General features: G+C 47.8%; 1 protein-coding gene across 1 annotated transcript; it reads left to right on the plus strand.

The window, feature by feature from the left end:
- The first annotated feature begins 2,510 nt into the window (after positions 1-2,510).
- On the plus strand, positions 2,511-20,889 carry MED8 (mediator complex subunit 8). The gene is made up of 7 exons (XM_026651927.1): positions 2,511-2,528; positions 4,848-4,966; positions 8,767-8,911; positions 9,620-9,760; positions 10,198-10,279; positions 16,338-16,586; positions 19,186-20,889. The coding sequence occupies exons 1-7, from the start codon at positions 2,511-2,513 to the stop codon at positions 19,248-19,250; spliced, it is 819 nt and encodes a 272-aa protein (XP_026507712.1). The 3' UTR covers positions 19,251-20,889.
- Positions 20,890-23,664: the final 2,775 nt, after the last annotated feature.

Raw genomic sequence — 23,664 nt, forward strand, 5'->3', positions numbered from 1 at the left:
GGCTGTGTGAGATGGAGGGGGCGGGGCATGGCTGGGGGGGCTGTGTGAGATGGAGGGGGCGGGGCATGGCTGGGGGGGCTGTGTGAGACGGAGGGGGGCGGGATATGGCTGTGGGGGGCGGGGCATGGCTGGGGGGCTGTGGGAGATGGAGGGGGGCGGGGCATGGCTGGGGGGCTGTGGGAGGGGCTGCTGTGTTGAGGGGTGCGGGAGAGGGGGGCTGTGGGAGACGGAGGGGGCGGGGCATGGCTGGGGGGGCTATGGGAGATGGAGGGGGGCGGGGCATGGCTGTGGTGCTGTGTGAGGGGCTGCTGTGTTGAGAGGTGCGGGAGAGGGGGGGCTGTGGGAGACATGGGGGCGGGGCATGGCTGGGGAGGCTGTGTGAGATGGAGGGGGCGGGGCATGGCTGGGGGGGCTGTGTGAGATGGAGGGGGCGGGGCATGGCTGGGGGGCGGGGCATGGCTGGAGGGGGCGCTGTGTGAGACAGGGGGGTGGGGCATGGCTGGAGGGGGGCTGTGGCTGATAGAGCTGGGGGGTCCTGCAGTAGGAGCAGAGCGGTTACTTCACCTCCATCCAGCCCTGGGGCCCTGCTGCTGGCAGCCCCTGCCCCAGAAAGCCTTTGACAAGGTCCCTCACCAAAGGCTCTTACCTAAATTAAGTTGTCATGGGATAAGAGGGAAGATCCTTTCATGGATTGAGAACTGGTTAAAAGACAGGGAACAAAGGGTAGGAATAAATGATAAATTTTCAGAATGAAGAGGGGTAACTAGTGGTGTTTCCCAAGGGCCTGTCCTAGGACCAATCCTATTCAATTTATTCATAAATGATGTGGAGAAAGGGGTAGACAGTGAGGTGGCAAAGTTTGCCACCTGCTCAAGATAGTTAAGACCAAAAAAGCAGACACTGAAGAACTTCAAAAAGATCTCACAAAACTAAGTGATTGGGCAACAAAGTGGCAAATGAAATTTAATGTGGATAAATGTAAAGTAATGCATATTGGAAAAAATAACCCCAACTATACATACAATATGTTGGGGGCTAATTTAGTTACAACTAATCAGGAAAGAGATCTTGGAGTCATCAAAAAGAACGAGGAGTACTTGTGGCACCTTATTTGTTAATCTCTAAAGTGCCACAAGTACTCCTCGTTCTTTTTCCTGATACAGACTAACATGGCTACCACTCTGAAACTTGGAGTCATCGTGGATAGTTCTCTGAAGATGTCCACGCAGTGTGCAGCAGCAGTCAAAAAAGCAAACAGGATGTTAGGAATCATTAAAAAAGGGGATAGAGAATAAGATGGAGAATATCTTATTACCCTTATATAAATCGATGGTACGCCCACATCTTGAATACTGCATACAGATGTGGTCTCCTCATCTCAAAAAAGATATACTGGCATTAGAAAAAGTTCAGAAAAGGGCAACTAAAAGGGCGAGTGATTTCAGTGGAGCACAAGGGGTGGAAGCCAGATCGGAGAGGGTCTAACATGGAATTGGAGGAGAAGAGCTCAGACAGTGACTGTAGACAGCATGTTCAATGAGCTAGGAGACAGGGAAGTAGTTGGAGAGGCAAGTGAGGTTACAGGTTTTTTGTTTTTTGTTTTTTTAAGATGGGAGAGACTAAAGCATGTTTGTATTGTGAGAGAGGAAAGAGCCTGAGAATAATGAGAGTTTAAGGAGAAAAGTGAGGGTCAGGATCAGAGTGGGCAGTGAGGGAGATCAGGAGATAAATAACAATAAATAATATATGGAGATATACATATCTCATAGAGCTGGAAGGGACCCTGAAAGGTCATCAAGTCCAGCCCCCTACCTTCACTAGCAAGACCAAGTACTGATTTTGCCCCAGATCCCTAAGTGGCCCCCTCAAGGATTGAACTCACAACCCTGGGTTTAGCAGGCCAATGCTCAAACCACTGAGCTATCCCTGGTTCACTGGGGCCATTGGAGGGGTTAGAGGAAGGGAGCAGATGAGACACTTTTGTATGTGTGAAAGTGCAGAAGGAGAGATGTTGGAGGGGAAGGGTGAAGGGAAAGGCAAGCCGAGGGGAGGGGGAAGGTCGTGTCGTATTTCGTCAACAAAATCAGTGAGATCCTGTGGCAGGAGAAGGGGTGTGTTTGAAGAGTGGGGCCATGTCTGCATTATGGACCTTACAGCGGCACAGCTACATCGCTGCAGCTGCGCCACTGTAAGAGCTCCTATGCAGACGCTCTACGCCGGCGGGAGAGAGAGCTCTCCTGCCGGCATAATTAAACCACCCCCAATGAGCAGCGGTAGCTATGTCAGCTGGAGAGTGTCTCCTGCCAACATAGTGCTGTCCACACTGGTGCTTTTGTCAGTGAAACTTATGTCAGTAAGGGGTGTGTGTTTTCACACCCCGATCCACAAAAGTTTTGTCAACAAAAGTGCTAGTGTAGACAAAGCCTGAGTCAAAGGTGGTGAAAAGTCAGTTGGCATTGCAGCCATAGGAGTCAGTGAAGTTGAAGAAGTAATGTTGTTTAGCTAGGAAGATGGCAGAACTGAAACGGGTGAGAACAGATTTGTAGTGGAGGAAGTCAGCCTGCTCATCCATAAGAGATGCTCTGCAGTGTGAGAGCGGGCACAGAGGAAACAGATGTTGGGGGTGAGCCAAGGTTGGGGATTGGCAAGGTGGACCTTGTGATGAGAGAGAGGGTCAAAAGAATCAAGGGTGGAGGTGAGTGAAGCCTGGAGTGAATCAACAATCCTATGAAGGGAGGAGAGGGCTGAGAGCAGAGGAGAAGCGCTGATGGGCTGGAGGCAAACAGAAAAGGCGAGTGCCAGGGCGGGAGGGCAGGGCTGATGGGTGGCGCTGTAAGAGGGCTGGTGATGGTCAGAGAGAGGGAACGCAACAGTTAGAGAGAGCAGTGCTTGGTGAAGACTGAGTCAAGTGAATGGCCCTTTTGGTGAGTGCAAGAGTTGCACCAGGGCTGCAGGTTGAATGAAGGGTAAGGAAATGTGCAGCTGAGAGGTTGGATGGGTTATCAACGTGGACGTTGAAGTCACTGAGAATGAATGTGGGAGATTGCGAGGAGAGGAAGGAGAGCCAGAGGGAGGCTGATGGGGAGGAGCTAAGTGGATGGTAGATGAGAGCAAGGTGGAGTGGGAGAGGAGAGAAGAGTCACATGCAGTGCTTTTCAAGGTGGGGAGGAAGGAGAGGATGGAAGCTGTAGGAGCAGGAGAGGAGAGGTCCAACACTTCCACTACGATCTGATCCAGGGTGGGAAGTGTAAGAGAAGGAGGGGGCCTCATAAGAGGGCAGCTGCAAAGGCTGGATGAGACGAAGGGATCCAGGTCTCTGTGAGAACCAGGAGCTGGTAGGAGGGAGATATGAAGTGTTTGTGGATGGCTGTGATCTTTTTAGAAATGGCGTGGTGTTCCAAAGAGAGAGAGGGTAGGGCATGGGAGTGGAGGAGAATAGGTAGGAGGTTGGGAATGGTGCCATGAGGGGGCAGAGGTGATGGTGGACATGTGTGTGGGAGGTGGAGCGGGTAGGGATGGAGGGAGGACCAGGACTGATGCAAATGTCAGCAGAGGTGAGGAGGAGGAGGAGGTGGTAGAGAAGGATGTGGATGTGGGATCTGGATTTGTGGTGGGAGGAGTGGTAGATTGGAATGGGATGAGTAGAGCTGGTGGGAACCGTAGAGGGGGGATGGTAACCAGGATGGGAAGATGGACCCGGTGGGGGGGAAGGGAGGAGGATGGAGACGGATGGTTGCTCTGAGACAGGAAGGGTGTGGTGAGAGCCATGGGTGGATGCCTGTAAAAAGACTGTGTCATGATCTGCTTTCCCAATCAGCATTCCCTTCCCATTGTTTGCTCTCTCCCACCCTCCTTGGCGTATTATTCTTCTCTTTGTGGTTTACATTGGTAAATTATTGGGGCAGGGACCTAGTCCAACTGTGTTTCATAAAGAATTTTGTGCAACTCTGCTACTGTGTAAGTAACATATAGTAGCCGAGATCCTAGGGTGCTTTTTGTAAGAGTCCGGGGTTTGACCCAGCTTCCGAGGCTGCAGAGACTCACTCATCTGTTAGGTGGCATGCTGTGCCCCAGTTGTCTGCCACCCTCCATCCCAAAGGATAATAAATAAATAATAAATTAATGGAGATATCCCATCTCCTAGAACTGGAAGGGACCTTGAAAGGTCATCGAGTCCAGCCCCCTGCCTTCACTAGCAGGATCAAGTACTGATTTTGCCCTAGATCCCTAAGTGGCCCCCTCAAGGATTGACCTCACAACCCTGGGTTTAGCAGGCCAATGCTCAAACCACTGAGCTATCCCTCCCCCCTGTCAGTGAGATGACTGTATGTCGGTATGAAACACTTTGAAATGAAAGGCAGTAGTCAACTCTCTTTGTGGGTCTAGGTACTTGTATGACCCTAATCACCGCGGTGTCTGAGCACCAGCCACAAATTAAAAATGGCAGATGAAACATGGGAGCCTACAGGTTCCATGGCCACTGGAAATTACAAGTGGTCAGTGCAAGACCAAAGGCAGGGGGTGAGGGAAAGAGGCTGGTACCTGAGTCTGAGGTGGGTACCTAAGGGGGTCGGGTCTAGTGGTGCTTAGGAAATCCAGGAGAGACCAGCTGCCTGTGAGCTGCACGAGACTGAGTTCCTGGCCGAAGGGAAATGGGGCTGTGACAGAAGAAACCCCGGGCATTTTATCTCCAGCATGTTTCTCTCCTGGAAGAATGGTATTGCTCTATCTGCTAAGGGGGAGTGGGGCGATGCATGTGTGTTTGTATCTGGTGACCTCTGTGCATTTCTGGGGCTGAGGAGAGCACTAGGCCTTGTCCTAACTCCTCTCTTTCCCGCTTTCTGCAGAGGGAGGAGAAGCAGCTCGAATTGTCCCTGGAGGCGCTTATTAGCCAGGTGGCTGACCTGAAGAATTCCTTGGTCAGCTTCATCTATAAGCTAGAGAATGAGTATGACCGGCTCACCTGGTAAGAGGGTGTGCATGTTTGCGAGTGTGGGGTGTCATGGCTAATCTGTCCTGTTGTGCAAGATGTGCTCTACATTCTGCTTGTTGGGGTTCACAGAGACCTTATTTCCAGCTGCTAAATCCCATGAAAAGAATCCCCACCCAAAAAATCTTTTCTTAATAATTACTTTTCATGTTAGCAATTGCTGGTGTTGCCATGACGGTCAGGTGATTTTGGAGGGGAGGTGCCCACGCACTGGGTTTGGCAGGTGATCTTCTGAACAAAGAAGCAGCCACAAGCCTTGTAGAAGGCGTGCAAACTACAGAGGTGCCTGCTCCTTGTGTTGGTTCCTGAGCAAAGTGTGCTTCGGAACCAGTCAGGAATGGAGTAAGCAGGGACCCCCCCCCTTGCTCTGTATAGATTCTAAGGCCAGAAGGAACCACTGTGATCATCTACTCAACCCTCTTATATAGCACAGGCCATAGAACTTCTAGGGAATGTAGGGATAGTCGTGCACGATATTCTTCACTCTAGAAAGGGTCTGGTTCTGTCATCTGATCTAATGTGGGTGGTTTTCTTGCTTGTTAGTCCAGCGTTCCAATTGATTTCTAAATCTCGGTTTGGGTCTTTGTCCTAGGGTTTTTATGCAGCGCCTATCACCACAGTATTGAAGTGTTTGAGGGAGACACATCTCTCCCTATATGCTGTCATGACTTTTCAACTGTGAAAATTCAACTTTGGGGTTGAAATTTTCAAGGTTTGGTCTTTGCCCAGAGATTAACTTCATAGGAGAGTTTGAGCACAATCCTCTCTGGTGTTTCTGAGGTCACTGGGGGGGTGAACTCCCCACTTTTCCCACTTCTAAAAATGGCCACATTTTACGCATTCAGATGCCATGGTGATGGGCACGGTGTAAGACCCTAGAAAGAACAGAATTACCCTACACAGCTCAGTAGTGCATGTGCTCTGAAATGTGACCTTGTCTTGTGAGTTAGTCCTTATGGAAAGGAATGTCCAACCCCAAGGAAAGGAAGGAGCATTTCCATATATAGGACTCGATTAATAAAGAATTAAAGGAAGGCAATGTAACTGATTCCAATGAACATGGGTTTATGGAAAATAGATCCTGTCAAACTAACTTAACATCTCTATTTGATGAGATTGCAAGTTTGGTTGATAATGGGATTTGTGTTGACGTAACATAGATAGACTCCTGTGAAATGTTTGACTTGGTACTGCACACCATTTTGCCTGGAAAAAAACAAAACAAAAAACTAGAAGGATATAAAATGTACATGGCATACATAGAATGGGTTAAAAACTGGCTAACTGATAGGTCTCCAAAGGTAATTGTAATGATCATCAAGTGGATGTGTTTCCAGTGGTGTCTCGCAGGGATTAGTTTTTGGCCATACGCTGTTTAACATTTGTATCTGTGAGCTGGAGGAAAACACAACATCATCACTGATAAAATTTGCATATGACACCAAAATTAAGGGAAGTTGTAAATAATGAAGAGGACAGGTCACTGATTTAGAGTGATTTGGATCTCCTGGTTAAGCTGGGCGCAAACAAAGAATGTGTGTTTTAATATAGCTAAATGGATACATCTGGGAACGAAACATAGGCCATACTTACAGGATGGGGGACTCTATCCTGGGAAGCTGTGACTCTGAAAAATTTTTGTCAGTCGTGGTGGATAAGCATTTGAACATGAGCTCCCAGTACTGTGGCCAAAAGAGCTAATGTTATCCTGGGATGAATAAACAGGGGAGTCTTGAATAGGAGTAAAAGAGTTTATTTTTCCTCTATATTTTTCACTGTTGTGGCCGCTGCTGGAATACTATGTCTAGTTCTAGTGCCCACAATTCAAGAAAGATGTTGATAAATTGGAGAGGGGTCAGAGAAGAGCCACAAGAATGAATAAAGGATTAGAAAACCTGCCTTATACTGATAAACTAAAATAGCTCAATCTATTTATTTTAACAAAGAGAAGGTTAAGGACTGATTTACAGACTATAAGTACGATACCTACATGGGGAAAAAATATTTAATAATGGGCTCTTCAGTCTAGCTGAGAAAGGTCGAACACGATCCAATGGCTGATCCAATCTAGACAAATTCAGACTGGAAATAAGGTGTAAATTTTTGACAGTGAGAGTATTTAATCATTGAAAAAAATTACCAAACGTCTCGGTCAGTTCTCTGTCACTGGCAATTTTTAAATCGAGATTGAATGTTTATCTAGAAGGTGTGCTCTAGGAATTATTTTGGGGCAGTTTTCTGGCCTGTGCTGTACAGGAGGTCAGACTAGATGATCACAATGGTCCTTTCTGGCCTTGGAATTTGTGAATCTATGAATGAATATGCAAAGGCACAGACAGGTGGATCTGGTCAGGCTTCTCAGCATTCTCAGATCTGAAAGTTCACTGAAAGGAAAGATCCAGCTGGATTTTATCCCTGCTAGAGATGGCTTTCAGATCTGTCTGCCCATACCACCAGCAGTCATCCTCCATAGGGGTTCTAGCGAAGGGGATGTACGAGGACTTGTATGATCTATCCTCAGTTCTGAGCTGCATCCTTGGTTCGGCACTGACCTGCAGCTCCTTGGTACCAAACTGAGGCAGGTACAATTCCAAGGGAGACTGGGATCGTCGTTAAATCGGGAACTTCAACGGAGCCTTGAGCTCCTTAATCGCAGCCAGGGACCGAATCGCACTGAGATCTGAGAGAGACCAGATCCATCTCATTCTTTTACTGCTCCTGATTAGGGCCACGATATCTTTCTCTGTATCTTACCCAGGCCATCCCCCCAGCCCCACCCTATGTGTGGCAGTAAAAATCGTAGTTGTTGCTTTGAATCTTTGTCCATGTGGATCTTACATGATGCGCTTGGGCCTCGTGCATGAAACTGTGTGCGTGGCTCCCCAAGCACACCTTGAGTGGGATCCACTTGGAGAAGACATCTTGAAAACCCACAGTTACTATACGATAAGTAAATTGTTCGTTCCACGTTTCTTGGTCTTGCCAGCTATGCCACCTGACCCCTGCACAAACATAGTTCTTGCATTTGTTGTTTGACGTTGCTGTGCATTTGCCTAGAGGTTTTTGATGTCAATCACATAATGACATTCGCCTTCTGAAGGACATTCAGGACAAAATGGCTGAGCTGCTATCTAAACTATGCAGTCTCTCTTTAATGTCAGCTACTACAGTGAAGCATTGGAGAGAGTCACTGTGTTTATACACAGCATTGTAAAAGGCCTGCAGAATTGTCAGAACCTCCCTGATGATTTTCCAAGAAATCAAAGAAAGTTGAAGGGGGCTTTGGTGATGGTATTTATTAAGCAAACTTCCTACCTGAAACATTCTCTACTTCGGTGGCTCTTAATCTCAACAGCCAAACCATGAGCACTTTCTCTACTCCTAGTGCCAGGTGCTGGGTAGAAGTTAAAGGGTGTCTCTGGCACTGCCATACGGGTCACAATATGGGAAATGAGCGATGAGGAAAACTGCATCTCTTTCTGTGCATGTAATTTAAAACCTACAGGCACCTCCTCCCCCTTTTCCCTTCCAGTGGTGCTGGGAATGGCACCACCCATGGCATCATACGGGGGGAGGGGGAGTTATTAGTCCCTGCTTTGAGGCAGGCGTCTTTCACAAATACCAGAGACCACCCTTCCTCCCCCAGCCTGCTCTGCCCCTGGGTCTGGAGGTCTTGCAGAGACGAGTGGATGACGAGCTGTGGCTGAGCTGTGAAAGAGCTCTCTCTGTCTCCTGCATCCGTTCCCTGGTCTCACTCATCGCCTTTCCCTTCCCAGGCCCTCAGTACTGGACAGTTTTGCACTGCTCTCAGGCCAGTTGAACACGCTGAACAAAGTGCTGAAGCATGAGAAGACGCCCCTAATGCGCAACCAGGTCATCATCCCCCTGGTGCTATCTCCAGACCGTGATGAGGAGATCATGGTAAGAACCTGGCAGCTCTGCTCTGCTGAGAGTTGCCCATGGAGCGCTGGAATGTGCTTCAGGCACTAGCTCCAACTCACCTACAACCTCCTAATGCTTAACACACACAGCCTTTCCACAGAAGGAAGAGGGGAATGAACAGTTTGGGGGAGGGGTGGCTCATCCCAGAGCTGCTGTGTGGAGAGGTTTCACCTGCGAACTTGCACTTTGGTACAGTCTATATTCCTTGTTCCACTTTGTGAAAATGCAGTCACCGTGCGGCCAAGGCCCCCAGAAAGAGATCCCCTGTACTGACAGGCCTCCCCACTGGGCTGCCTTTTGCATCGTGTCCTCGGCTAACTGACCAACAGGGAAGTAAATTCCACAGTCCAAGACACGCCACTAAGAACTCCCAGGCCCCCCGATATTGAAATGTGGGGGCTGTTAGCACAAGCATCCCAGCTAAACGTGGCAGTCATGGCAGGCATCGCCTTGGGAGAGAAGAGGGATCTCGGGTAGCCCCTAGAATGTTTGGATACCATGAGGACAGGCGTAGTGTAAGAACCTGATTAGATAGGACCCAAACCTTTTAATGCTTTGTAGATCAAAATCCCTCAACAGCAAATTGTTAGCAGGGCTCTAGCTTCCTAGCCAGTGTTCTTTGCTCCAGTTGTGTGACTGCTCTGCTGGAGGGTTGGGCTCTGAGCATAGATTCTCCGATTGTTCCAGCGACAGACAGAAGGGCGTGTGCCAGTCTTCAGCCATGAGGTGGTACCGGACCACCTCCGTACCAAGCCCGACCCTGAGGTGGAGGAGCAGGAGAAGCAGCTGATCACAGACGCAACTCGAATCAGCTCTGATGTGGCACAGGTAGGGGAGGAACAGCTCGGTGCTGCACCCACCTTCAACCCAGAGAACAGGCGCAGGCTCCCCATTTCTCTGTCTCGCTCCTGAGTTGCTACATCCTGCCATTCTGTCCTTGTTGCAATTTGCCTTTCTTCTAGGCCCTTCTCCCTTTCCCCTTCTGTGATTTCTCCAGCTGCCCCAGACCATAGGGCTCCACCTCCTCCTAAAGTGTCAGCACCATAACCACTTCCCATTCTGTAGGAATTGCTGTTTGATCAGCAGAGATGAGGAGTACACAGTCGTTCACATGGCTGTTCCCGGCCAACCTTTTATTGGACCCAGGCTCCCTAAATGCCTGCATTCAGTCACACAGCCGCTGGGAAAGGTTTTATACACTAACCTTGCTGTCCTGTACCATGCTGGAGATGTCCTTGCATTTTCTCATTATTTTCACTTTGCAGAAACAGATCCAGAGCCTGAACAAAATGTGCTCAAATCTGCTGGAGAAAATCAGCAAGGAGGAGCGAGAGTCTGAGAGTGGAGGTATGGCACTGGGGTGGAGGTAGGGTACAGAGTCCAAGGGGAAGGCTTGAGAGGCCAAGTCGAACACAAACCATAGAGCATGGGGATAGCAGAAGGACCTTATGGGAGAAGAGTTCGGGGTGGGCGGAGGGAGGAGAGGCTGAGCCAGGAGACCCATTTTTTAGAAAGGAATCCAGACGGCGTGAGATGGGTTTCCTTTGTGCCAGGCATTAGGTATTCTGTGCTTTAGGGAAATCTAATTGATCCAAACTAGCATCATTCAGGTGAGTTCTGATCCTATCAGGAATGTCATTCTGGCCATCTCTGCAACTTCACTTTACATCCCTCTAGGTGACCCTAAATGCTGCTCTTGGAGTTTGCCAACACAGTATCTTAATCAGCATAATGTAATTAGAATGACCATGCAAATACAGAAGAAAACAAGAAACCCCTTAGCCATGTTCTGAATGAGTCGAGAATGTGCCAGCTGGTAGCTTTGCCCTAGGGTTGTTCGTGCCCTGTGATTAAAGGTGTGTTTCAAGATGTGCAGCAGCCTGCTCTGTCTCACTTTGAGTGACACAGTGTTGAGCACCCTTGCGTTTTATCTCCCGCCACGCTTCTGTCTGCATAAACAGCACTGCTCCATGCAGGCTGCTAGTTCTTGTTTTTTCCGTGCTGATGTTGTGAGTGGTGCTGTCCAAGATCCAAAATATAGGTTTTCTCTGCTTCAGAGGGCTTACCATCTAACCAAGACAGACGTGTAGCAGACAGGACACCCTGGGAAGCCCAGAATGTAGGGTGGGGGTGAGGGGGGGCTAGGGTATTTGCTTTGCTGTTATCGACTCGTTATTAGGGGCTGTCACATTTTGGGGTTCCGCCCAGGCCAGGGAGAGGCCCTGTTACTCTGCTCTGCTGCTGTGACTCTCAGCCTGCAGACCAACAGCCACCAGACAAGCATGCAGTGCCCCGAGTGGTGTGTGCTCTGCAGCCCTGATTCAGCGATCTGACTCCAGCAGCCCGCACCCTGGTCTTCCCCGGCCTTGACCTCAACACCCCTCAGCCCCAAAGCACCCCAAAACCGTCTGGCCTGAACGCCCCAGCCCGCTCTGGGGACAAGTTTGTTGCTCCTCTAAAGAGACAAAATCGCCGTTCGCTGCTTTAACTGGAGTTAACAATCACTTCAGCTCAGACACAGCACTAGGTTGGTTTAGATAAAAGGGAAACAAAAGTATTAGCACAAAGAGACAGCACAACCCAACCATCTCATTTCCTCCCAAGTGCAACACTGGGACGAATATGGACATTCTCCGGATCTTGTGGATCTGTAATAGCTTTGATAAGTGCCTTTATTCTCTTAGGATAGTCAGTCAGTTTAGTTTGTTAGCCAGTAGTTCATAGTAAATAGCATTAGTCTAGGTTTTAGTGTCTAGTGACAGTACCAGTGTCTGTGGTGGGGCCAAAGAAGTGTGGCTTTAAAAGATGTGTGTTATGTTCCGTGGTCTGCCCCTAGCTTTGGATGCCCACACCAGGTGTTTCAAATGCCTAGAGAAAAGACACCGTCCTTCGTGTTATGCTGTCTGTCGCACATTCACTCCCCATGTCCAGCAGGAGAGACAAAAGATTTCAAGCACTCTTATTACAAGAAGTTTTGACTGTTACCCCTTTGGGATCGGGGGTATCAGAATCATCTGAGGGAAAGAACAGGTGGCCTAAATCAGCCCCAGGCATTTCCGGATTGAGGAAGTCGATTACGCCGAAGGCATCAACCTCTGCACTGAGCTCTAGTTCCAAGGCAACCGAGCATTCAGTAGCTAAACATTCAGACCCCGTTGCAAGAAAGGTACAGTCCTCTACGGAGACCGTTCAGGATAGAGAACTTAAACCCCCTGACATCATGTCAGACCTGGGGACATCAGTTCAAGCAAACAGAAAGCCAAGATGAAACGTACCTCGGAGCTGGAAAAGATTTCCCATTTCAGGTTATTCATCAGATCCCTTGGTTTGTGAATTCAGTGTGGGTCCAACGTTGGCTAAGGATCCGCAGCCTAAAAACATAATAGCCCTGATTCATACCAATGTAAAGTATCCAAAGAATCCAAAATATCCATCTAAATTGAGCACTTCATCTCTTCTGGTTCTTTCTATCATGGTGTAGTCCTAAGTGGAGCACAGAATCTGGTCCAAGAGGTGAATATAGCTGGGCCGCTTGGTAATAGTGACCATAATATAATTAAATTTAACATCCCTGTGGCGGGGAAAACACCACAGCAGCCCAACACTGTAGCATTTAATTTCAGAAAGGGGAACTACACAGTAATGAGGAAGTTAAACTGAAATTAAAAGGTACAGTGCTAAAAGTGAAATCCCTGCAAGCTGCATGGACACTTTTTAAAGACACCATATTAGAGGCTCAACTTAAATGTATACCCCAAATTACAGAACATAGTAAGAGAACAAAAAAAGTGCCACTGTGGCTAAACAACAAAGTAAAAGGACAATAAGGCCATCACGGAGAAACTAAATTAATTTTTTGCATCGGGCTTCATGAAGATCATCTGACTTCTTAGCTCCACCTCCGAAGACACCTGTAGGGTCTCCAAGAAAGACTAATTTAATCTTTCTCTCTGCTTCAGATTCCGACCTCAGTTGTATCTCACATAGTCTTTGTCATGCTGCGTGGAGTGGCTCACAACCTAAGTTCCCTGTAAGTTGCGCGGCCATGCAGCTGGCTATTTAGGGACGCACAGATCCCCCAGTCCAGCCCCTCCAGAGCTGCTGGAGAAAGGAGCCCCTTGCCCGGCCCAGGCCCACCAGAAGTGCCGCGGCCGGGGAGAGGCGCCCCTCCCCTGGTCCAGCCCTGCCCCGCCAGAGCTTCCAGGGAAAGGAGCCCCTCCCCCAGCTTGGCCCAGAGCCCACACCCCAACTTTTTGCCCCAGCCCTGAGCCACCTCCTGCACCCCAATCCCCTCATTCGTGGCCCCACCCCAGAGCCCACGGCCCCAGCTGGAGCCCTCACCCACCCCACAACCCTCTGCCCCAGCCCTGAGCCCCCTCCCACACTCCGAACCCCTTGGCCCCACCCCTCCACATTAATTTTGTTATGTGCACCAGTATGGAGGTGATGTGTCACACGTCACCTCCATATTGGTGGACATAACAAAATTAATTTCTCACATGGGTGGGAAAAATTAGAGTGACCACTGCTCACAGCCGTAAGTACCTACTGCCTACCTCAGGGCAGACATCCCAAACTGGTGGCATGTTCTGTAATTAGATTTCACCAAGCCAGTACCAAATGTGAACTCCTGGATTGCTATTACAGTCTTTCCATGGAGTCTGACAGTCCCCTTAAGACTCTCCAGTCTGTCTTGTTACCCAGACAAACTGGACTTAGTGATAAATGGCCATTCATACCAAAAATCACACACTATTCCAGGTTACTCCCAGTCCCAAGAGACCAGTCACTCACCCAGGTCATGTTGCTTTCTAGATGCCTCACTAAAGACAACACTAGTAGCCAGTTCTGTAGTAAACTAACAAAAGGTTTATTAGCTAAGAAAAGGAAATGAGAGTTATTGAGATGTTAACTCTATGTACAGGTGAATCGCAGTCTGGTAATTCCAAATGATGGCAGCGATGTAACAAACTGCCAGTTTCCCAACAGTCTTTTCAAGGTACCAGATTCTCTGGGATCCCTGCTTTGCATCCAGAGATGCAGAATTTTTCCCTGAATCCATACTTATAGCTTCTTCTTACAGAAAGCAAACTGACAGGGTCACCACCCAGAGTCTATTTAGGGTCTTGGATCTCTGATTATCACACACAATTACCACTTGCCTTCAAATGCACACTAATTAGTACTTTCCTGCTAAAATTCTTTGTTTGCATTACACAAGGCTTCTTTCTCATTTATTTAGTTGCAGAGGTATGACAATGTAAATGTTTGCCATTATATTATAACAGGATACAGATAAGTGAAAACAATGCATGTAATATCCCATAGTTTTCATGAAGTTTAAATGCCAAATACATATTTATAGTAGTAGATTGTTGACACGCTCCCCAACCTGTTTTGGAGGCGTCCGATGTAACTATTACAGTAAGAGGTGGGGGAACCCACTCTCATCATGGTGAAGCCTGAGCTTCCCTGAGCAGGGTCTGTCAGAGGATTGTAGCATGTGTGCTATGGTTTAGCAGGTATGTACTCAAGTAGAAACAAACATTGGCTTCACTCAGCTGAATTCTTTGTTTTAGCTCTGGTATAATTTCCACTGATCTAAGAAATCAAAGCTCTTAGGATAACCAGTTCCCAGATGGCAGCGCCTTTGTTGTGTGGTTTCCTCTTAACACTGCGAATCTCAATAACCTTTGTAGTTTCCTAAAGACAATATATAAAATTGACTAAATTGGCTAGCCTTTTCAATAAAGAGCTAGTCATGCCCCAGATCACTCAACATATCCCATGAGTGGCAATATGCAGAGTCCATCTTGAAGAACTCCAGTTACAAGTGGGTAACCTTCATTTCTACAAGAGCTCAAGCAGCATCAGCTGCATTCCTTGGGTAAGGTGCCCATAAGTGACATTTTCAGGGCTGCAACCTGGACATGAAAATATGTACCTGAGTCATAGTATTTTCCAAGCATCAAGGGAAGATGCCAGATCTGGACGAGTTGTATTGCAGTTCTTGTTCAAATAGACTCTGAAACCTTCCTCCTTGCTGCACTGCACCTGAAGTGGAATGGACATGAGCAATCACTTGAAGAAGAAAAAAAAAACAGTTACTCACCTGTTCTGTAACTATTGTTCTTTGAGCTGTATTGCACACATCTATTCCATGACCCACCCTCCTCCCCTCTATATTACACTCCAACTTACTGTTTTCCAGTAAGAAGGAACTGAGGGAAGGTCAGGTCAGCTCTACCCCTTTATACTATTGGCTAGCGACACAAGCATGTGGATAGTGCATGCGCTGCTTGACGGGTACTGGTATGGGAAAAAGAGCTCTGGCTTTGGTGCACTTGAACACATGGGCTCACCCTGAAGTGGAATGGACGTGTGCAACACATGATGAAAGGCAGCAGTTACTGAACAGGCAAATAACCATTTTATAGCCATTAGGAGTCTCAGTTCTAAAGTTACAACAACGAGGAGTACTTGTGGCACCTTGTGCCCAAATAAATGTGCTGTGTATATATATTCTGCCTACTACAGATGCATGGAGTGGAAAATACAGTAGGCAGAATATATACCTTAGAGACTAACAAATTTTGTAGTGGTAATCAGAGTGGCCCATTTCAAATTATACATGAAAAGATGGGAGTTGCCTTACCAAGTGGGGGGTCAGTTCTAACGAGACAATTGAATTAAAAGTGGAAGTGAGCTATTATCAATAGGAGGAAAAATCACTTTTGTAGTGGTAATCAGGGTGGCCCATTTCAAACAATTGACAAGAAGGTATGAGTAACAGTAGGGGGAAATTAGCACGGGGAAATTAGTTTTTATCTCTACGTGAAATCTACTGTTTTTAAAAACAGATCTTGGGTATTTCCAGTATCCATGGCCAACATGGACTGATCATGCACAGCCTGACCCTGTTACCTGAAACCATGTATGTTCAGTTCTTGAAAGTAGGTTTGATTTTCCAACAGCCCGGGTAGGCTGGGCCATCTTATTCCATAGCTACCTGCCAGTCCACAGCATGGCATCTTGGAGAAAGGGGCCTCATGGATGTATCGTAGATGTCCCATAGTGTCTGAGCACCTCACGGTCTTTAGTGAATTTACCATCATACACCCTGGTGAGGCAGGGCAGGGCTATTATCCCCGTTTTACAGATTGGGAACTGAGGCACCGAGACTGACTTGCACAAGGTCACACAAGGAGTCCTTGATGGGTGTAGAGCCCTAGTCTCCTGAGTGCCACTAGCACGCTGGCCCATCCTTATTCTATTTCATCTACTGGTATCCACACCAAGTTCATGGTTACAGACGCAGGACAGTCGTGAGCCCAGGTTGTCTCCTGGGAAGTGTCCAATGGGCTTGGCTGTTGAAATGCTCCAGAAATCTTCTCTTTCCCTGCAGGTTTACGGCAAAACAAGCAGACTTTCAACCCTGCTGATACCAATGCACTGGTGGCAGCCGTGGCGTTTGGAAAAGGGCTGTCGAACCGGAGGCCTCCAGGCTCAGCGGGACCTGTCCAAGCAAGTCAGCCAGGTGCCGGTGCCATCATAGCAGGGGCTTCAGGCATCCAGCAGGTCCAGATGTCAGGTGCTTCTAGCCAACAGCAGCCGATGCTTGGAGGAGTGCAGATGTCACAGGCAGGCCAGTCAGGTAAATAAGAATGCCTAAGAGTGCTTGGTGTATGGGGAGAAAAAGAGGGACATCGAGGCCAGCAGTTCTACCCCAAGCACCACGCTCTCTGTGCTGCCAGGGAGAGCAGAGGGATACGCAGTATGGAGCTGGGGAAACCTGGCTTTGATAGAGACCTCTTTGGGGCAAGGTGGGGGCTCAGGACAGGGAGAGCAGAGCATCCGTGGCATGGAGCTGGAGAGACCTGGATTTGAGGGACACCTCTCGTTATTAAACTCCAGATATTACGGAACTGTTCACAGATTCATGGGGTTCAGGCTAAAAAGGACCATTGTGACCATCTAGTCTGAGCTCCTGTATAGCACAGGCCAGAGACTCCTGTCTCCAGCCCAGTGCCCTGTGGCTGAGCTAGAGCAGATCTTTTAGACAGAAACTCCCTGTCATGAGACACCAGGTGATGGAGAACTTGCTTATGTCCCTTGGGAACCCGTTCCAGAGGTTCGTTACCCTCACTCTTTGCATCTTATTTCCATTTGATGCTGTTTTCTTAACAGAAGAATTCAGTTTGTCGTGGCTCTGATACTCCCACAACTTTAAACCTGGCTGAATAACCGTACTCATGGAGTTACAATAACTGCCAGGGTGTGGAGTTGTGGAGGACACCAGGGTGTAGCTGAGTAGACTGCGGTATCTTGGGGATCTAGGTTAACCCACAATACGATCCAAACTGACATAAAATAACTCAGAGCTGGAGTCAACAAAGGGACACAAACGGTGAAACGAACCTATATTCTCTAGTACAAAGGTGGAATCTGGCATTCACTGACAGCTTCCTGCCTAGAGGTGTCCCTCGGTTTCTGGATGAAAGCCTCCTTTTTAAAGGGATCTCCCCCAAAACCATGGTGACTTGTGGTTATTCAGATTGGGGAAATTCCCTCTTGAGGTGATAGCAGGGGATGTCTCAATGTCTCCCCATTAACTCTCATCTTTCATCATTATCTGTTCCTGGGCTGGACAATGATGATTATATGGAGCCACTTGCCTTAGGAGGTGCCCCTCCTTGCTGTGAGGTGGAGTTGAAGTTGTGGTACAGGTTATTAGCAAATTTTTCTATAGCTAAAAATACTTAGATTCATAACCAGTCTGTATACCTATTTCATTATGGCCATCACGTTCAGAACACGACAAGCTGTGATGCAAGATGTTACTCAATATACTTTGCATGCTGTATTCTTGTTCTGTAAATCAGTGGCTCACTCCCGTTCTCCCTCGGGGGTGTCTGGACCTTGATTGTCATATCGGTTACTAGCCAGAAATGCTGAAGTCAGCAGTAAGACACTCCATGGGCGTGACTCCGAGCAATAGAACGTGAGTGCTGTGGATGCTCAAAGCAGAAGGTGTTACATAGATGCAGACCCTGGCTAAGTTTGGTGTTAGGATCCATTCCAGGCCATGGATTTGTGATGCGTAAGTGTCCTCCAAAAACTCAGCTTTATTCAAAACACACATTTCTAGCCTTTATGGTTGTGAAGGAATCCTTTGAAATATAACCCAGCATACCCAGTGCAGTGGTGTCTGCCGGGGTCAGCAAACAGCCTGAAACAATGGCCCAGAGAGGTAGAATGGCCTCATTTATCTCAGTGGGGTGATAATTATGGACCCTGACAATGACAATGTAAATGTCAGCATTGTTAGCGATTTCATGGTTGGTCCTGTTAGCAGAAACCTCCAGTTAATGTGTTTCTCCAAACACTCCCACTCCAAGGGTGTGGGGGGCCCAGCTGCCAACACCTCCACTTCTACCCACAGCTTCTGCAATGAAACGACAATGTAGTGTCAATACAGAATTCTGTAGCACACAACACTGAATTCAGGGCAGCCCAGAAACCACTGAATTAAATATCATAAGGAAAGCTGAGCTGACTGAATTACTCATGCTCCTATTTAATTCACTAAAAATCTCAATTTTCTAAATTATTCTTGAAGCTGCCACAGAATCCAGGGATGATGGGTATAACGTCTGGGGAAGGAGGTGTTAGTTGAGGCTAGTGTGGATGTAACTCTGCCTACTGGTGAGTTCCTGGATGTGCACTGATAGTGTTGTTGGAAAATACCTTTGAGCAGCAGCCTTAACCCTAAATTAACATTGAGGAAGACCCAGTGTAGTGTTAGTCATTAATGCTCTGAGATCCTTGTGAAGTGGCTATAGCGGAGCAAATTATAATGTATGGCTTGGCCAAAATAATGACCAATGGTAGCAAACCTACCTGCCTGCAAACGTGATGAAGGGTGTAACCAGGAAGGAGAGAGGAAGGGTTTATTTAGGATGGGACAGAAGCTGGAACTGGATGACAGGAGAGGATCACTTGATAATTGCCCTGTCCTGTTCATTCCCTCTGAAGCACCTGGCACTGGCCACTGTTGGCCGACAGGATACTGGGCTAGATGGACCATTATTCTGACCCAGTGTGTCCATTCTTATGTTCTAACCATCCTGCCCTGGAGCCTGGGGTTGGGACTGGATGGCTCCCAATAGGGCTGTTTCTGCACTGATGTTGCGCTGTCCTGCACAGACCCTTTCTCTTATCAAGTGACTGCACGACTCCTTTTTCTTCTCTAGGTAAGATACCCAGTGGCATAAAAACCAACATCAAATCTGCCTCAATGCACCCATACCAGAGATGAGCAGAGAGGAGCCTCGTCCTGGCTGACCACACAACACTAGCATTGTTCCTGCCAATTGCCACTCCAGGATTTCCTTCCATGCCTGTCAGATCCCCTCAAGCCTCCACTCATCATCCCCAGCAGAGAGATTTCTGGGTCGGCTCTCCACTCCTGTGAGCTCCAGGCTGTCTCCTCCATCTGGTTTTATTCAGTGCTGGAGGGTTTGTGCATAGCTGCTGGTGGCCACGTGCTTGGGGTGGGAGCTCCCCAGACAAGGGAAAGCCTGTCTCCCAGCTGGTCTGGCATGGAGGGGCCCATACTCTTCATTCATCCAAATGCAGAACCTGAACGGCTTCAGAGAAAACTCTTCTCCTGGCTTCTGTGTAAGGAGGTGCATGAAGGTTGCACTGCCCCCTCCCTTTCCCCTGCCTCCCATTGTTGAATAAAGACCCTGTACTATGCCAAGTGTGACCACTGCTGGCTGTGTGTCAGGTCCCAAGGAGCCTCGCAGCCTGATCCTCATTTCCCTTTGGGAATGGCTGTAGAACAGCTCTGCCTCTAAACATGGCATGGAGCTGGCCATTTATATGGCATCTTGTTCTCTATTGAATACTGATACGGAAGTTGAATCCAGGAGTTGCTGTTGGGTTTCACCTGGACACAGCACTCCCTGCCATGAGCAGCAGAATTTTTATTTACTGTAAAACTCACAATAGCTATTCCCCAGGCACCAGTCCTAGAATGAAAAAAAATCCATCCAAGGGGAAAATGAGTAACCCTGTACCACCCTTCAAGATGCCATGCTGTGAGGGTCACAGCAGAGGGAGCTGCAGGAACAGAAGCACAGATGTTCTGTTATCTAATGTCTCCACTTGCCCTGATCCCATCCCATCTCCTGATCTCCCTCGCACCAACTTTCACTCTTCTCTGTAATTTCTCACTCTCCTCGTGCTCTTTCCTCTCGCAATACAAACATGCTTTAGTCTTTCCTATTTTAAAAAACCCTCGCTTGACCCCACTTGTCTCTCCAACTACTGCCCCATCTCCCTTCCATCTACAAAGCTCATTGAACACACTGTCTAAAATAATAGAGTATCAAGGCCAGCAGGGACCACTGTTGATCATCTCGTCTGTCCTCCTAACACAAAGTGTAGAGCTTGCTGTCTGGAGTTCCATCCTAGGCCCTCTCCAATCTGGCTTCTGCCCTTACACTCCACTGAAAGCACTCTTGCCATCGTCTCGAATAACCTCTTCCTAGACAAAGCTCCTCAATCTGTCAGCCACCTTTGGCACCATCAACCATGCTCTTCTTTTGGAAATCCTGTCCTCCCTTGGCTTTGGTGATTTTGCCCTTTCCTGGTTCTCCTCCTACGTCTTTAGTCACACATTCAACGTGTCCTTTGGAGGGGGATCCTCATCTGCACTCCAACATTATATGGTGGCTCCATATGGCTCTGTCCTTGGTCCTTTTCTCCCTCTACACATCTATACAGGGTAATCTCATCCACAAATACAAGTTCAACTACCAGCTGGATGCTGATGACTCTCAGATCTACCTTTGCTCCAGGCATGTCTCCTTCTGTCCAGACTTAAAATCTTGGCCTGTCTCCGACAGCTCCTCGTGGATGTCTAGCCATCAGCTCAAGCTCAACATGGCTAAAACAGCTCCTGACCTTCCCCGCCATTTCCTCTTCACTACCTGCTCACTATGGATTTAGTTGGGGATTGGTCCTGCTTTGAGCAGGGGGTTGGACTAGATACCTCCTGAGGTCCCTTCCAACCCTGAGAGTCTATGATTCTGTGACAACACCATCCGCCCGCCTGTCACTTGGGCCCATTACCTGGGCATCATCTTTGACTCAAACCCCTGTCTAAATCCTTGCATCTGGATTATGTTTTAATCTTGCCAAATCTTTCTGTATAACATCTCTAAGATAAGGCCTTTTTCTGTCCACCCAAAGAGCTAAAACTGTCATCCACGTTCTCTTGATTGAATAAGATCTCTCTCTTATTGCCACATCTTTCTGTCTGGCCTTGACAAATGCTGTCTTGCCCTGCTTCTATCCATTCTGATTTTCAAACACGCATATTCATGCTTTCTCCTATGCTGCCTCTCAGGCTTAGGAGGAGCTCCCCTCATTATCCTCCTATAAATGCCTCCTTAAAATCCTTTACCTACAAAAAAATTAACTAAGGTTAGGCTGTTGGTGTGCTGAGACCACTGTCCGGCGTACTGGGTCGTGTTGTCCTATTGTTTCCTTGTACTCTTCCATCCAATAACAGAGATTCTTCTTCAAGTGCTGGCCTTTCTGTGTATTTCACTGTGGGTACACATGCGCTCCATGCACCCAGAGTTGGAGAATTTTGAAGGCAGTGTCTGCCGGCCTAATATCAACACAGACTTTAGACTTTGTCAAGGTGTCCCTAAATTCAGTCACGGCAAGGGCTTACCTGCCAGTGGACAGGTTCCAAGCAATGAATGACCTTATGGATCAGGTCACGAACAACCCTTGAACATCAACCAAAATGTCTCTCTCTCTAAGCACATACGGCTTCATGCACTTGCATCACATCTTTTGACAGACTCTATCTTCGCTGCCTACAGGCATGGCTTCAGACAGTGTACTCATCAAACAAACTGTCCATGAACACAAGAGTAATATTCCCACCATAGTAATCATCTCTACTATGGAAGGATCCCACCAAATATGCGTAGGTGTCCCTTCCTTTCCCCCTCACCAGGCACAGTGATCATTACAGATGTCTCCCTCTTAGGCTGGGGAGCCCAGATGGACAGTCATACAGCACAGGACACTTGGACATCCCGAGAGACCAGGATGTATATGAACATTATGGAATTGTGGAAGCCTTTCTCCTATTCATACAACATCCCCATGTCTTGGTAATATCGACTAATATGACAACCATCTTTTACACCAACAAGCAGGGAGCAGTGAGATCCATCCCCATGTGCAGAAGCAGTCAATCCATGGAACTGGTGCATCAGCAATCAGATCAGGCTTTTGGCAGCTTACCTTGCAGGGAATCAAAATGAGCTGATGGTCACGCTCAGCAGACGCTTTGCTATCAGCCATGAGTGGGAGCTACACGACTCCGTGACGAACAGTATTTTTGCTGTATGGAGAACCCCCACCACAGACCTGTTCACCTGTCAAACAACCAGGAAGTGTAACATATAGTGCTCCAGAGGCGCCCTAGGGCTTCATTCGTAGGGTGACACTCTCCTTCTGCGGTCAGATCACCTGAACTAGGCCTTCCCTCCCTTACCACTCCTGTCTTGAGTCTTGCGGAAGATTCATCAGGACAAGATACGAGTCATCATCATCGCCCCCAACTGGACCAGACAGTTTTGATTCCCGAGTCTCGTACTCCTGTCATCTTAGTCATCGATCAATATTCAGCCCTTTTCCGGTAGCCTGACCCAGGGGAAGGGCAGAATCAAGCATTCCAACCCCCAAGCACTCCATCTCAGGCATGGTTTTTTTGGATGGGCATCAACTCTAGAACATTTCTGCTCTGAAGCCATGCAAAGCATCCTTACTAATAGTTGAAAAGATTCCACTAGGAAAAGCTACTTAGCCAAGTGGAAGTGTTTCTCTGTCTGGGCACAACAACAACTTATATCCCCAGAAGCTGCAGGTATTCCCCTTATTCTTGTCAATCTTCTTTCCCTCAAAGCAGCTGGTCTTTCCAGCAGCTCTTTATGAGTTGACCTGGCACCAATCAGTGCATACCACCCACCTTCATATGGGAACTCAATTTTTGCTCACCCGCTGACTGCCTGATTCTGGAATGGCTGAGTTAGAACCTTTCTGCCAGTAAGGAACCCTGCTCCTCAATGGGACCTACGCCCTTGTTCTTTCGGCGCTCACAAAGCCGCCCTTGGAACCGATGTCTACATGTTCCGTGTCTCGCTTGTCTATGAAGGTTGCATTCCTGGGAGCCATAACCTCAGCTAGGAGGGGGGTGTAGGATAAGTACAAAATTAAAAAATTAAAGTTAGCTTAAGTTAAGTGATAAGGTCAGGAGGACTAACGTAGGGAGGACGTCTGGTTCAAAGAACAACTAGTGAGATAAAGGGAAGTTTCTAAACAGAAGGCCTCTGACCAATAGGGGAAGCTGTAGATGACTTTAAATAAAACAAAGAGAATCTGTCTTTAAATGAGCCAACCCTTCCCTTCCCCAGCCCACACACCAGTGTTAATGCTTGTGTGAACCCAGGTGCAATAGTTGGACAGCAAGAAGGAGGGAGGAAAGGCCTTGGAAAGAAAGGAGGTTGTAAATCTTACCTGGATTAAGGCTGGAAATAAGGGTGAACTGTCTCCAATTGTCTTTTGCTGAAGTCAGTAATTGGCAGTGACATAACTTGTTTTATAAGATATAAATAGTAAATTCTTAAAGGGTTCATTGCTAA

The sequence above is a fragment of the Terrapene carolina genome, unplaced genomic scaffold (assembly GCF_002925995.2).
Source record: "Terrapene carolina triunguis isolate 2854851 unplaced genomic scaffold, T_m_triunguis-2.0 Scaffold110, whole genome shotgun sequence".
NCBI lineage: Eukaryota > Metazoa > Chordata > Testudines > Emydidae > Terrapene > Terrapene triunguis.

What these genes read in the sequence shown, in the direction of transcription:
- MED8 (XM_026651927.1), top strand. An exon ending in GAGTATGACCGGCTCACCTG is followed by an intron (nt 4,967 to 8,766) that starts GTAAGAGGGTGT and finishes TTCCCTTCCCAG; the next exon opens with GCCCTCAGTACTGGACAGTT. An exon ending in GTCACAGGCAGGCCAGTCAG is followed by an intron (nt 16,587 to 19,185) that starts GTAAATAAGAAT and finishes TTTCTTCTCTAG; the next exon opens with GTAAGATACCCAGTGGCATA.